Source organism: Mobula hypostoma, chromosome 18, assembly GCF_963921235.1.
Source record: "Mobula hypostoma chromosome 18, sMobHyp1.1, whole genome shotgun sequence".
In the NCBI taxonomy this organism is placed as follows: Eukaryota; Metazoa; Chordata; class Chondrichthyes; order Myliobatiformes; family Myliobatidae; genus Mobula; species Mobula hypostoma.
In genome coordinates, this window is record NC_086114.1 from 10,709,921 (window position 1) to 10,723,532 (window position 13,612).

The 13,612-nt window shown below is 46.5% G+C and overlaps 1 protein-coding gene across 1 annotated transcript in view; it reads left to right on the top strand.

Annotated features, from left to right (window-relative positions):
- The window catches only part of fam169b (family with sequence similarity 169 member B), a 20,240-nt gene extending 7,088 nt beyond the window's left edge, over positions 1-13,152 (top strand). Inside the window, exons 5-9 of the mRNA XM_063070638.1 lie at positions 1,424-1,509; positions 3,011-3,182; positions 5,261-5,443; positions 6,785-6,913; positions 11,629-13,152. Of these exons, the coding sequence (XP_062926708.1) occupies positions 1,424-1,509; positions 3,011-3,182; positions 5,261-5,443; positions 6,785-6,913; positions 11,629-11,657 (599 nt within the window). The 3' untranslated portion in view covers positions 11,658-13,152. The remainder of the gene's footprint in view (positions 1-1,423; positions 1,510-3,010; positions 3,183-5,260; positions 5,444-6,784; positions 6,914-11,628) is intronic.
- The last annotated feature ends 460 nt before the right edge of the window (positions 13,153-13,612 follow it).

Genomic DNA, 13,612 nt, shown 5'->3' on the forward strand with positions numbered 1-13,612 from the left:
TTGAGTTATCTCTGTTCTCTTCCTGTCCCTTCTCTCTGTGACTCCCCACTCTTTCATTTCTCCAGTCTTCCTCCTGTTCCCCGTCCCCCTCTCCCATATTCCCCCTTCACCCTCACCCCCTCCTCATCCCCCTCCCCCCCACCCTCACCCACATTCCCCTTCACTCTCTCCTCCCCCTTCCCTCTCTCCACAACTCTACTCTTTCCCCAGCCCCCCGCCAATGTTGGAAAATGCATGGTCATGCACTTTGGTAGTAGAAATAAATGTGCAGACTATTTTCTAAATGGGAGAAAATCCAAAAATCTGAAATGCAAAGGGACTTGGGAGGACTTTTGCAGAACACCCTAAAGGTTAACTTGTAGGTAGAGTCGTGGTGAGGAAGGCAATTGCAATGTTAGCATTCATTTCAAGAGGTCTAGAATACAAGAGCAGGGATGTGATGCTGAGGCTTTATAAGGCACTGGTGAGGCTTCACCTTGAGTATTGTGAACAGTTTTGGGCTCCTCATCTGAGAAAAGATGAGGATTGGAGAGGGTTCAGAGGCGGTTCATAAGGATGATTCTGGAAATGGGTTATCATTACAGGGAACGTTTGATGGCTCTGAGTGAGTACTCGCAGGAATTTAGAAAGATGAGGGGGGATCTCATTGAAACCTTTCGAATGTTGAAAGGCCTAGACAGTGTAGATGTGGAAAGGATGTTTCCCATGGTGGGGGAGTTCAGGATAAGAGGGCACAGCCTCAGGATGGAGAGGTGTCAATTTAAAACAGAGTTGCGGAGAAAATTCATTAGCCAGAGAGTGGTAAATTTGAGAAATTTGTTACCACAGCAGCTGTGGAAGCCAGGTCATTGGGTGTACTTAAGGCAGAGCTTGATAGTTCTTGAATGGACACGGCATCAAAGGTTATGGGGAGAAGGCTGAGGAGGGGGAGAAAAAGGATTCAGCCATGATTGAATGGTGGAGCTGACTTGATGGGCCAAATGGCCTGATCCTTCTCCTATGTCTTATGGTGTCTCCTCTGCCCCTCCTCTCTGTCCCTTTCCCTGCCAAACCTCTCTCCTACACAACCCATTGTATCACACTCATTGCTCCTCTGGGCTCCCCTTCCTCCCTCCTACCATTCACTTAGCTGCCCTATCTAACCCCCCCCCTCCCCAGTCTCGACCTGCCTCCTCCGTCTCAGCCCAGCCAGCCACTGTGAACATTGACCTAGGGTCACGATGAAAAGCTTAACGTACTTGCTACAAACGGAGTGGTTGGCACCAGACTGTGCGCACACAGATAAACAGCTCCTGCTTAATGACACGAGGCCTGTCCTCTCCTGAGACCAACGTCCACTCCCACTTGCCCTCAACAGCAGGATAGCACACATCTTCGTGTCGCCCACTACCCCCGACCTCATGCCTCTGTTGCTGCCTTGCAGTGGCTGCTGTGTACCTAGGAGCTGGCTGGTGCTCACTGGATGAAGCTCTGACGACGTCTGACAATGGGAGGCAGGGACTGGTTCAGGTGAGAGTCTCAGCCAAGTTTCTGCGGGCAGGCGGAGAGTGCGTTTCTGCCCAGGGTCCATAAGCTTTGGTCGGTTCACCAGTGGTTGCCAGGAGCAGAAGACTCAGATACAGATTCATAAGTTATCACGTATATCGAAACGTGCAGTGAAATACGTTGTGTGCGTTCACAACCAAAACAATCAAGGCAGCCTGCGAGTGTCACCACACATTCTATGCCAACACAGCATGCCCACAATGTTCAGCAGGACAATGCAAGCAACAAATACAGCAGCAGTAAGAAAACAAAACAACAACAGGAACATGAGCCTCTTGCCCTCATACACCTGTACCCACACTGCTCTCCAACCCCAGGTGGGCACCTCTGTATTCTTGCCCTCATACACCTGTACCCACACAGCTCTCCAACCCCAGGTGGGCACCTCTGTATTCTTGCCCTCATACACCTGTACCCACACTGCTCTCCAACCCCAGGGTGGGCCACCTCTGTACATTACCGGGAGGGGGGTGGGGATGGTGGGTAGAGGCTGTCCTTCAGCCTGGTGCCACGTGATCTCAGGCTTTTGTATCTTCTGCTTAAGGGAGAGAGTAGAAAAGAGAATGTTCATTATTCTGAACCGCCTTCAAAATAGGCTTTCTCCATCGAGGAGGATACTTCTTGTTGGGTTCTGATGTTTTAATCCAACGTTGCTTCAGAAGTCAGCAAAGAAGCACAAAACTTGTTGCTTTGCCATCAGTTTATTAAGTATTGATAGAACAAAGGAAAGTTGGAACAGACAGTGATAGAGGTCTACGAAGCAAAGAGAGAGACAAGAGAACTAAAATGGCGCTGTCTTGTGGTGCAGGTGTTTTTATACCCCTAGATAAGGAGAAGTTCCATTCAAATTTGTAGATAAGGGTCAACCAATTAGAAAGCCATTATTCAAATAATGCAGTACTAAGAGAAGCTTCCAGAATCATACCAATCCAATATAACCACGAGTAGTATTATATTGTTATACACATATAAGAACTACTTAAAAAACAAGCAGATAATTAATTGTTAATCTGCAATGAAAATGTGAATTAAGCAGTTTAATCTAAGGATTAAACAGTGGGAATAACCAGTCAAAGTAGAGAACCTCCTTTGAGGCAGGTATTTCCATCAAGGAAGGATGCCCTGTCATGGTAGGGAAATTGCTGTTGAGGTGGAGCACTTCCATCTCGAGAAGCAGATGCTCTGTGTTTTCACCGTACGCTGGGCTGGGACAAACACTCTGACTCTTGTTGGGGAAATGGACACGGACAGTGGGCGGGCGGAGGATTCCTGGATATCCCAGTCAGTAAACACGCACCCAGTGTTGTGAGACTCGTGATGGGTCAGCTTTTGGGGAGGTGTCGGCTGGAGTATGAGGGAGTGGGTGTAGGTTGGGTCAGTTGAGCTCAGACGGATGGGAGTCAACCTTGGCTGAGTGTGAACAGAGAGACCCATGGTGAACATGAGCTGACAGTGTGTCTCTCAGGTGCGGTCAGTTGGCGAACGGATTGTGCTCTACCTGTTAAACCGGATGATCTGCGGGTACCGGGAAAGACCGCCAGATGTCCTTCCTTTCCGACCTCATCCCATCAATGAGTTTGCCAAGATCTTCTGGAAGGACCAGGAGGCAGCTGGGTTCTACACCGTGAAGCTGAAAGGTACACTGGTACTCAGCGCACGGAGCGGGAGTCGAACCTGAGTTAGTCATTCATATTTCCTTATGACTTGCAGATTCTTCTGCCCATTGACTCCATGCCAGCTTGCGGAACAATCCTATTCCCTCCTAATTTTCCCTGTAAGATACGTTTCTCCTCACATTCCCATTAACTGCCCCCTGATTCTCAACTCCACACCAGGGATACTATACAGAGAAGAGAAAATCTGCTGATGCCGGAAATCCAAGCAACACACACAGAATGCTGGAGGAACTCAGCAGGCCAGACAGTATCTATGGAAAAGAGTATGGTTGACGTTTCAGCCAGAGACCCTCAGCAGGACTGAAAAGTCTCTTCTAGGGATGCCTACCCTGAAGAAGTTTATATCTTTTGTCCTGCTGAAGGGTCTTGGCCCAACACATTGACTGTACTCTTTTCCTTAGATGCTGCCTGGCCTGCTGAGTTCCTCCAGCATTTTGTGTGTGGTACCTTACAGAGGTCAATTGACTTACTGACCCACACGACTTTGCGATATGGGAGGGAACTGGATTACCCACGGGAAACCAGCGCAGTCGCACGGATATTGCCCGAGGTCAGGATTGACCCTGAGTCTCTGGAACCGTGAGGCAGCTGCTCCACCTGCTGTGCCACTGTACCACCTGTAGGATTGTCTATAAAGAGATGGTTTATTGATCCCATTATTTTGTTCGGAACCTGGTGTAAAAACCTGCCCTCCCTCTTACTCTGCTGCAATGCCTCAAAAAGCAGCATCCATCATTAAGGACCCAGTACATGCCCTCTTCTCATTGCTACCATCAAGAAATACAGGAGCCTGAAGACACGCACTCAATGTTTCAGGAACAGCTTATTCCCCTCTGCCATCAGATTTCTGAATGGACATCGAAGTCATGAACACTACCTCACTATTTTTATTTGCTGTCTTTTTGCTCTACTTAATTAATTTTTTTAATATAGATTTCTTATTGTGATTCTTAATTATTATGTATTGCTCTGTACTGCTGCCGCAAAACAACAAATTTCACAACATATGCCGGTGATAGTAAACCTGATTCTGATTCTGAACTTGGCCCAAGTCTGTAGTTTAGTGTGGGAGTCTACCTGTGAGGGCTTGTGTTGGACGGGATGGCCTAAACTGTGCAAGTGCTAGATGTGGTCAGTTTGTTATTGTCACATTTACCCAATGTACAGTACAGCGAAAATCTTTTGTTTGCTTGCCATCCAGACTGATCACTCTGTGTGAAAGTACCTTGAGGTAGAATAGAAGGGAGAAACAATGTGGAGTATAGTGTTACAATTACAGAGAAAGAGCAGCAAGACAAATAAGGCAGACTGGTCAGGAGATCATCTTGATCCTATATGTGGTCCATTCAATAATCTTATAACAGTGGGGTAGGACTTGTCTGTGAATGTGCTGATGCATGTTCACAAGATTTTTAAAAATCTTTTGTCCAATGGGAAGGAGGAGAAGAGGATATCTGGGGTGTGAGGGGTCTTTGATTATGCTGGCTGCTTTCCCAAGGCAGTGAGAAGTTTAGACAGGGTCCATGGAGGGGAGACTGGTTTCCAATATGTGCTGAGCTGTGTCCACAACTCTCTGCAGTTTCTTACAGTCGCAGAGAGAGCAGTTGCTATACCAAGCTGTGATACACCCAGATGGGCTGCTTTCTGAGTTGTGTGATGGACTGGGCTGTGTGCACAACTCTCTGCAATCATTTTGAGCAGAGCAAATGCTGTACCAAGGTGAGATGTAAGGGATGGGATGGTTTCAGAGGTGCCTCTGTATAAAACCAATCAATCAATGAAGATCACCAGGAACATGCCGAATTTCTTTAGCCTTCTGAAGCAGGAAGGTGCTGGTGTGCTTTCTCGGCCACGGTGTCCATGTGGTTGGACTAGGACAAACTGAGTGGGAGCTGTCACCTATGGTAGAATCTCGTGGGGGCCCACAGTCGCAAACTGCTGTTCCTTCACCCGCGGCACACCAGGGTCCTGGGGATCAGGTGGGATGGTGTGAGGTGGATGAAGTGCTTGCTGCTCCATATCTCTCTGCTTTGTCCCAGGGAGTCTGTGCTATGCCGGCACCAGCCAATGTTACCAGCTGCCCGTCCTAGACACCGTTTTCATCCGCAAGAAACACCGACGCCTGGGCCTTGGGCTGAGGATGCTGTCCGACTTCTGCAGTCAGTTCCCCGCCGACCAGGATCTGGGGATCAGCCGACCCATCTCACCGGCCATGTACAGAGGTACAGGCAGTCACCAGTGTTGGATTAGATCGTTTCAAAGGTTCATTTATTATCAAAGCATGTATCCTTATACAACTCTGAAACTTGTCTTCTCCAGATAGCTGAGAAGCAAAGATAGAACATGAAAGTCGTACAGAGAGAAACATCAAGCCAACCCCCCAACACAAAAAAAGATCAGCATCCTGATCATCAGCCCCCAAAACCCCCCTACCCCGCACAAAACAGAACATCAACCCCCAAGCACCCTGAAGTTGCACAACAAAACAAAAGTTTATTTAGTCTGTTTAATAGTTATTTATTTCTGCGGCTTAACAATTATCTGCTTGTATTTTAAGTAGTGCTTAAATGCATACAATAGGTTAATAAGCTTCCTAGTGGCCACAGTATGTATGCAGTTGTTCAGTGTGTCCCCCTAGTGGTTATGCTAGTGGATATGATTCTGGAAGCTTCTCTTGGGACTGCATTATTTGAATTAAAGCTTTGTCAATGCTTGACTCTTATCTACAAATTTGAATGGAATTTTCCTTATCTATGGAGTATAAAAATAGCTGACCATGAGACAGCACCATATTTCCTTTAGACTCTGCTTCTATTAGTAGACCCCTATGTCTGTCCGTTTTCAACTCCCTCTTTGTTCCATTGACACTTAATAGAGCGCCATGAAGCAAACAAGTTTTGTGTCTTTTTCCTGACTTCTGAAAGAAACTTGGATTAAAACACCAGAATCCAACACCAGCTTAGTAGGGCTGGATAGTGCAAGGATTAACCCAGTGTTGGATCTGGTGATGTTGATTCAGAGGTTCTTTGGAAGTCAAGAAAGAAGTATAAAACTTGGTGGTTAGGGCCAGTTTATTAAGTGTTACAAGAACAAAGAACAAAAAAAAGAGAAAAATTTAAGAAAGAAGTCATGGTTGTCTCATAGACTGACTAGAGATAACACCACTCCAACTATAACAATTAACCCATAAAATAGCCAGATTCAAGTAGTGTGGCACTTGCTACAGAAAAACTGAGAAACTTCTGGAAAATACAGAACCAGCTATACTAAAATTACTAGAAAATTACAGGTGTATAGGTGATTATATAAAAATGATAAACAAGCATAGGAAAGTTAAATTTTATGGAAAATTGCAAAAAATAACAATTCCACATCTCTTTGTGTGTGTTGTTCTGGATTTTATCACTTATGTAAACAGCACCTACACTATTTCTTGAGGCGGCTTGTGGAGTTCAGCAGAAAGGGTGTGAACAATCCTAGGAGCGGGAATGGCCAGCGGCTGCATACTGGGTGATGGGGGAGCAGAACAGGGTGCAGGAAAATGAACCTGTGCTCTCTCTCAGTTTGCCACAGGTACCTGCAGGCTCGTCCTGAAGAACAGGACCGACTGTGGGAAGTGGAGAGCCCAGGGGGCTGGAGCCAAAGGGAAAATGTGTGGTTGCTCATCCAGATGGGTGATATACCCTCAGTCGGTGAGTCCCCTTTATAGAGCTCTGTCAAACACCTTCGTTGTGCCTGCTGCAAGGGGCAGGATCGCCTGGTGGTTACCATTTCAGTTTCATTCCCCACTCCCATTCCACAACTTCCTCCACTGAACTGATGAGATCAAACTCGGGTTGAGGAGCAAAGCCCCATATTCTGTCTGGCTAGTCTGCAACCTGATGGCAAAAACATCAATTTCTCCTCCCCTTCCCTCCTTTCTATTTTGTTGATTCCCCATTCTGGTTACTGTCTCCCCCTTTCTCTTCTGTCTTTGGTTCTCCTCTTCTTTCCCTCTCATGGTTCACTGTCCTCTCCTATTAGATTTCTTCTTCTTCAGCCCTTTACCTATCATCCCCCAGTTTCTCACTTCATTCCCTTCTCCAGTTGACTGGTCTTATCTATCACCTGTCCGCTTGTACTTCTTCTCCTCATCACTCCATCTTAAATTGACTTCTGTCCCCTTCTTTTCCAGTCCTGATGAAAGGTCTCTGCCCGAAACATCGACTGTTTATTCCTCTCCAAAGATGTTGTGTGATGTGTTGGGTTCCTCTAGATTCCAGCATCTGTGGTCTCTTGTCTCTCCATTTTGTTGGAGGACCTCAGAGGGTCAGGCAGCATCTGTAGAGCAAAAGAAACTGTCAGTGCTTCAGATCACAAGCCTGCATCGGGACTGAGAGTGGAGAGGCAAGATGGCCAGTACAGAGAGTGGGGAGATGGGTTGATTCCTTTCTCACCACTCACCCTCTTCACTTTATACCATCAATCTTCCCCCTCTCCTCTCAGTCCTGATGTACGTTTTGACCCAAAGTGTCAGCAATTTGCTCCCCCCAGCTCTTCCACAGATGCTGCTTGGACCAGTGAGACACAGAAGCAGAGCCACGCCACTCCTCCATCAAGTCCACTCCACTGTTTCATCATGGCTGATTTATTATCCCCTCAATCCCATTCTCCTGCCTTCTGTCCGTTACCTTGGACACCCTGACCAATCAAGAACTTATCAACCTCTGCTTTAAATATACCCAGTGACTTGGCCTCCACAGATTCACTACCCTCTGGCTAGTGAAACTCTTCACCATCTCTGTTCTAACTGGATGTCCCTCTATTCTGAGGGTGTGCTGTCTGACTCTAGACTCGCCCATTATAAGAGACATCCTCCCCACATCCACTCTATCCAGACCATTCAATAGTTGATAGGTTTCATTGTGATTTCCACCCCCCCCCCATTCTTCTAAACTCCAGTGAGTACAGTGAGTTCCTCCAGCAGATTGGAGAAGAGGGCACGACCTGGGTGACTGGGGTCCTTAGTGACGAATGCTGCCTTCTTAAGGCTTCACCTTTTATGGGTGTCCTTGGTGCTGCCGAGGCTAGTGCCCATGATGGAGCTGGCTGATTTTACAACTTTCTGCAGGTTAAACATGACCATAAGAGATAGGAGCAGAATGAGGCCATTCAGCCCATCACATGTGTTCCACAATTTCATCCTGGCTGATCCTTTTTCCCTCTCAACCACATTCTCTTGGCTTCTCCCCATAGCCTTTCATGCCCGAGTAATCAGGAATCCAACAACCGTTGCCTTAAATGCAGCAGATGACTTGGCTTCCACAGCCACCTCTGGCAATGAATTCCATAGACTTACCACCCTCTGGCTAAAGAAATTCCTCCTCATCTTAATTCTAAATGGATGTCCCTCTGTTCTGAGGCTGTGCCCTTTGGTCCCAGACTCCTCCACTATAAGAAGCATCCTCTCCACACCCACCCTATGCCTTTCAACATTCGATAGGATTAAGGGAGTTCCCCCCCCCCGCAATCTTCTAAATCCCAGTGAATACAGACCCAGATCCATTATCGAACATTCCTCGTACGGATAACCCTTTCATTCTTGGAATCATTCTGGTGTACCTCCTCTGAACACTCTGGAATGACAGCACAACCTTTCTTAGAAAAGGGGCCCAGAACTGCTCACAATACTCCAAGTGAGGCTTCACCAGTTCCTTATAAAGCCTCAGCTTTACATCCTTGCATTAGCCTGTCCCACCACCACTTCAACCTGCAAGTTAACCTTCAGGGATTTCTACACAAGGGACCCTCAAGTTCCTTTGCATTTCTGATTTTTGAGTTTTCTCCTCATTTAGAAAATAGTCTACACTTTTGTTCCTTCTACCAAGTATATAACCATACCCTTCCCGACGTTTCTTCGCAGTAGAAGGAACAAAAGCGTAGACTGTTTTCTAAACAGAAACTCCCGCTCTTGCTGATCTGCCTTCATCCCTACCAGTGTCCCTTTCCAATCAACTTTGGCCAGCTCCTTTCTCATGACTCTCTAACTCCCTTTACTCAGTTGTACTACTGACTTTAGCTTCTCCTTCTCAAACTGTGGAGTGAAGTCTATCATATTATGATCACTGTCTTGTAAGGGTTCCCTAATCTTAAACTCCCTAATTAAATCTGGTTTATTACGCAACGCCTAATCCAGAATAGCCTTTCCCCTGGTGTGCTCAATCACAGGCTGGTCTAAAAAGCTGTTTTAGGCATTTTACAAATTCTCTCTCTTGGGATCCAGCTCAACCTGATTTTCTCAATCTACCTGCATATTCAAATCCCCCATGACTGTCATTACTTTGTCCTTTTGACATGCATTTTCTATCTCACATATCTTGACTACTGTTCGAAGGCCTGTATATAATTCCCATCAGAGTCTTTTTACCCTTACAGTTTCTTAACTCTACCCACAAGGATTCTACATCTCCTTACCCTAATGTCACCTCTTTCTAAGATTTTGATTTCAGATTTTATCAACAGAACCATCCCAGCCCCTCTGCCTACCTGCCTGTCCTTTTGATGCAATGCTTATCCTTGGGTGTTAAGCTCCCAACTGTGATCCTCTTTCAGCCCTGATTCAGTGATGTCCACAACATCATACCTACCAACCTCAAACTATGTTGCAAGGTCATCTACCTTATTCCATACACTGCATGCATTCAAATATAACACCTTCAGTCCTGTATTCATCACCCTTTTCGATTTTTGTCACCACGTTACAGTGCAACTCATCCCACTGATAGTAAGTTTGCCCGATCATCTTCCTGACAGTCTCAATGCACACTGCATCTAGTTGTATACCAACTGCCCCATCCTCAGCCCTATCACTGGTTTCCATCCCCCTGCCAAATTGGTTTAAACCCTCCCCAACAACTCTAGCAAACCTGCCTGCAAGGATACTGGTCCCTCTCAGATTCAGGTGTAACCTGCCCCTTTGTACAGGTCATTCCTTCCCCAGAAGAGATCCCAATGATCAAGAAATCTGAAGCCCTGCCCTGCACCAGTTCCTCAGCCACACATACATCTGCCAAATCATCCTATTCTTACCCTCACTGGTGTGTGGCACAGGCAGCAATCCAGAAGTTACCTGGAGATATGGATGTCCTGCTGTTCAGCTTTCTACCCAACTCCCTAAGTTCTCTCTTCAGGATAACCTCTCTTTTCTTACCTATGTCATTGGTCCAATATGTACCAAGACTTCTGGCTGCTCACCCTTTCGCTTTAGAATACCATGGATCCGATCCAAGATATCCATGACCCTGCCACCTTGGAGACAACATACCATCCGGGTGTCTCTTTCTCATCCACAGAATCTCGTGGTTACTTCTTTAACAATGGAATCCCATGTCACTACTGCAGTCCTCTTCTCCCCCTTCCCTTCTGAGCCACACTGTCAGACTCAGACCTGGTCACTAAGGCTCCCCCGGGTAGTTCAACACCCCACCCCCACCCCGTGCCCCCAACAGTATCCAAAGCAATATACTGATTATTGAGAGGAAGGCAACGGGGGGGGGGGGGTAAAATAGAAACATAGAAATCTACAGCACATTACAGGCCCTTCGGCCCACAGTGTATGACCATGTAACCTACTCTAGAAAATGCCTAGAATTTCCCTGCCGCATAGCCCTCAATTTTTCTAACCTCTGCTGGCAATGCATTCCATGCACCCACCACCCTGTGTGAAAAACTTACCTCTGACATTCCCCTTGTACCTACTTCAAAGCACCTCAAAACTATGCCCCCTCGTGTTAGCCATTTCAGCCCTGGGATAAAGCCTCTGGCTATCCACATGATCAATGCCTCATCATCTTATACACCTCTATCAGGTACCTACCTCCTGTAACTTAGGGGACTACCTCCCTGTAGCTCATATCTGTGAACTCCTCAGTTTCCCATATGAGCTGAAGGTCATCGAGCTGCAGCTTCAGTTCTTTAACATGTTCTCTGAGGAACTATAGCTTAGTGTACCTGGTGCAGATGTGATTATCTGGGAGGCTGGAGGTCTTCCAGAATTCTCACATCTCACACAAAGAACACAACACAGTCCCGGAACCATTCTCACCGCGCTAACTATGTACTAACAGACGAAGAAGAAGAAACTTTTACCAGAAACTGCCTCATGCAAGCTTGTTATCACCGAAGCCTCTGCACTCTAACACTGGTCCACTCACACAATGACTGCTCCACTTGTCCCTGCCTTATTTTTATTTGCTCTTGCTAATGAATTGCAATTCGATTGTGATGCCAGAAAAGGCCAAAATCTCGTGAGCACTCCCTTTTAAATCTCTTGTCTTGTCCTGTCCTTCTGTGTAACCTCCTCTCTTGATTCGGTTGGGCCGCCGGAAAAAGAAAACATGACTCTCATTTTTTTCATTAAACATTTCAGATGACCCAGCTCAATCCAGAAGCCTCTGAAGGGGTTTAGGGTCAAGGATGAGAAAGTGGCAATGCGGCATAACAAGGTGAAAGGGCAGGAGAGCTGATGGAAAGAACTGAGGAAGATGGAGTGACCAGCCAGAGGAAGGTTCGGTCAAGTTGCCGCTGAGACACACCATTCAATCCAGGTCAAACAAGTGACTTAATGCTGGTTCGACAGTGACTATCCATACCACTTCAATCTCCACCATCCTCCAGGGGCTTCCCTTCCTCAGCTTCCACGTAAAAGCTCACGCCTGCTGATACTTTATCCTGCCAAGTTTAGCTGGTGGGAGACGAGCTGGATTGTGTTTGTCTGCGACTGCGTGATATGAGTAACTGCTGCGGGCTGATTTTGCAGAAACATGGCTTCAGGACAACATCCATGCACCATCGACCTACAGGTCGTGGCACTCAGGAACTTGGGCTAGATTAGTATTTTAGAAGTTTTTTGTAACTCTGTTTTTATGCAGTCATAATTATATGTGCTGTGTGCGACTATTGGTTCTGCACTTTTCACCTTGGCGTCAGAGGAACGCTGTTTTGTTTTAGCTGTATTCATGTTGTGACAAAAGACCAAGTTATCAGAAGATTGATGCTAATGAGAGAGATAAGTGAGACAATGGAGCAGCATTCAGAAATGTTAATGAGAGACGAGAGAGATTAACGAAAAGAGACACAGTTCCGAGTATTGTTAGATCGATTGCTTTGAACCTGAACTGTTTGAAGTTTGATATACAGGCGACACCCCACAGGGGGATAAAAGGAACAGGTTTGCTAAGGCAAGACACACACCACGAGATCACGAGACCCTGGAAGTGCGGTGTGCCCCCACAAGTTGGTGAGAGTTTGGAGGTCTGATCGCGGGACCGACCATAGATGCACAGGGTGAAAAGGTACTATCGGCGGGAACCTGGTGTGTGTGTCCGCCCTTGCCTGGGTACCGGGTTCACCGCGGAAGAATGAATGTATCCGGAACAGAGGGGTCACAGTCGGTGACCTCAGAAGACATTAAAAGATCTCGCCCAAAAGCTAACTGCGAGGAACATCAAAGGTCTGTGAATTGAAATTTGCATTCGTGCTTGCTCTTGCTCTCTCTCTTTCTTTCTCTCTCTCTCTCTCTCTCTCTCTCTCTCTCTCTCTCTCTCTGTCTCTCTCTTCCCCCCACCCCCTCCCTCCCTCCCTCCCACCTCAACGGCACAACAGCGATTACTGCGAACTGTACTCAGCTGAACTGAACTCTGCGTCACTTGAGACTCATCACTTTACCCCTAGACTGCGATAGAGCTTGATTGATTCCTATTATCCTAGTTCTGTGTACATGTGTGTTTTATCATTGCTAACCTGTCGCATTTATATCCTTACGATTAGAGTACTGTGTTACTTATTTCTTTAATAAAACTTTCTTAGTTCCAGTAATCCAGACTCCAACTAAGTGGTCCATTTCTGCTGGTTTGGCAACCCAGTTACGGGGTACGTAACAATGTATATAGTGGAATGACAATTAAACTTAAACTTGAACTTGTCTGTCAGCTGCTTAAACCCCTGGGAACTCTAGGTGTGTGGCTTGGAAGTGGTTTCAAGTGACATCAGCCTCAGGATGTTGCAAGCTAATTTACAGCATCTTCCCAAGTGCAGTCACTGTTGTGGCGTTGAAAAGATCTGTGCAAAGCAATATCACATGCTGAGTTTCAGCGATGTTGGCTAGATAACCAATGCCGGAACTCCAAGTTTCACTTTAAAACGGTGTTCAGGACTGGTCGACAATTACCTGTTTCTGTGCCTTCTGCCCTGTGCAGTTCCATGTTCCCTGACATCCAGGGGCAGATACAGTCTCTGTTCAGCATCACATTGAAACACAGTACAGTGGGGCATTCACCCATTACCACACTAGAAGCAACAGCTTGGACTGTTGGACTGTGTGTGTGTGTGTGTGTGTGTGTATATATGTACAA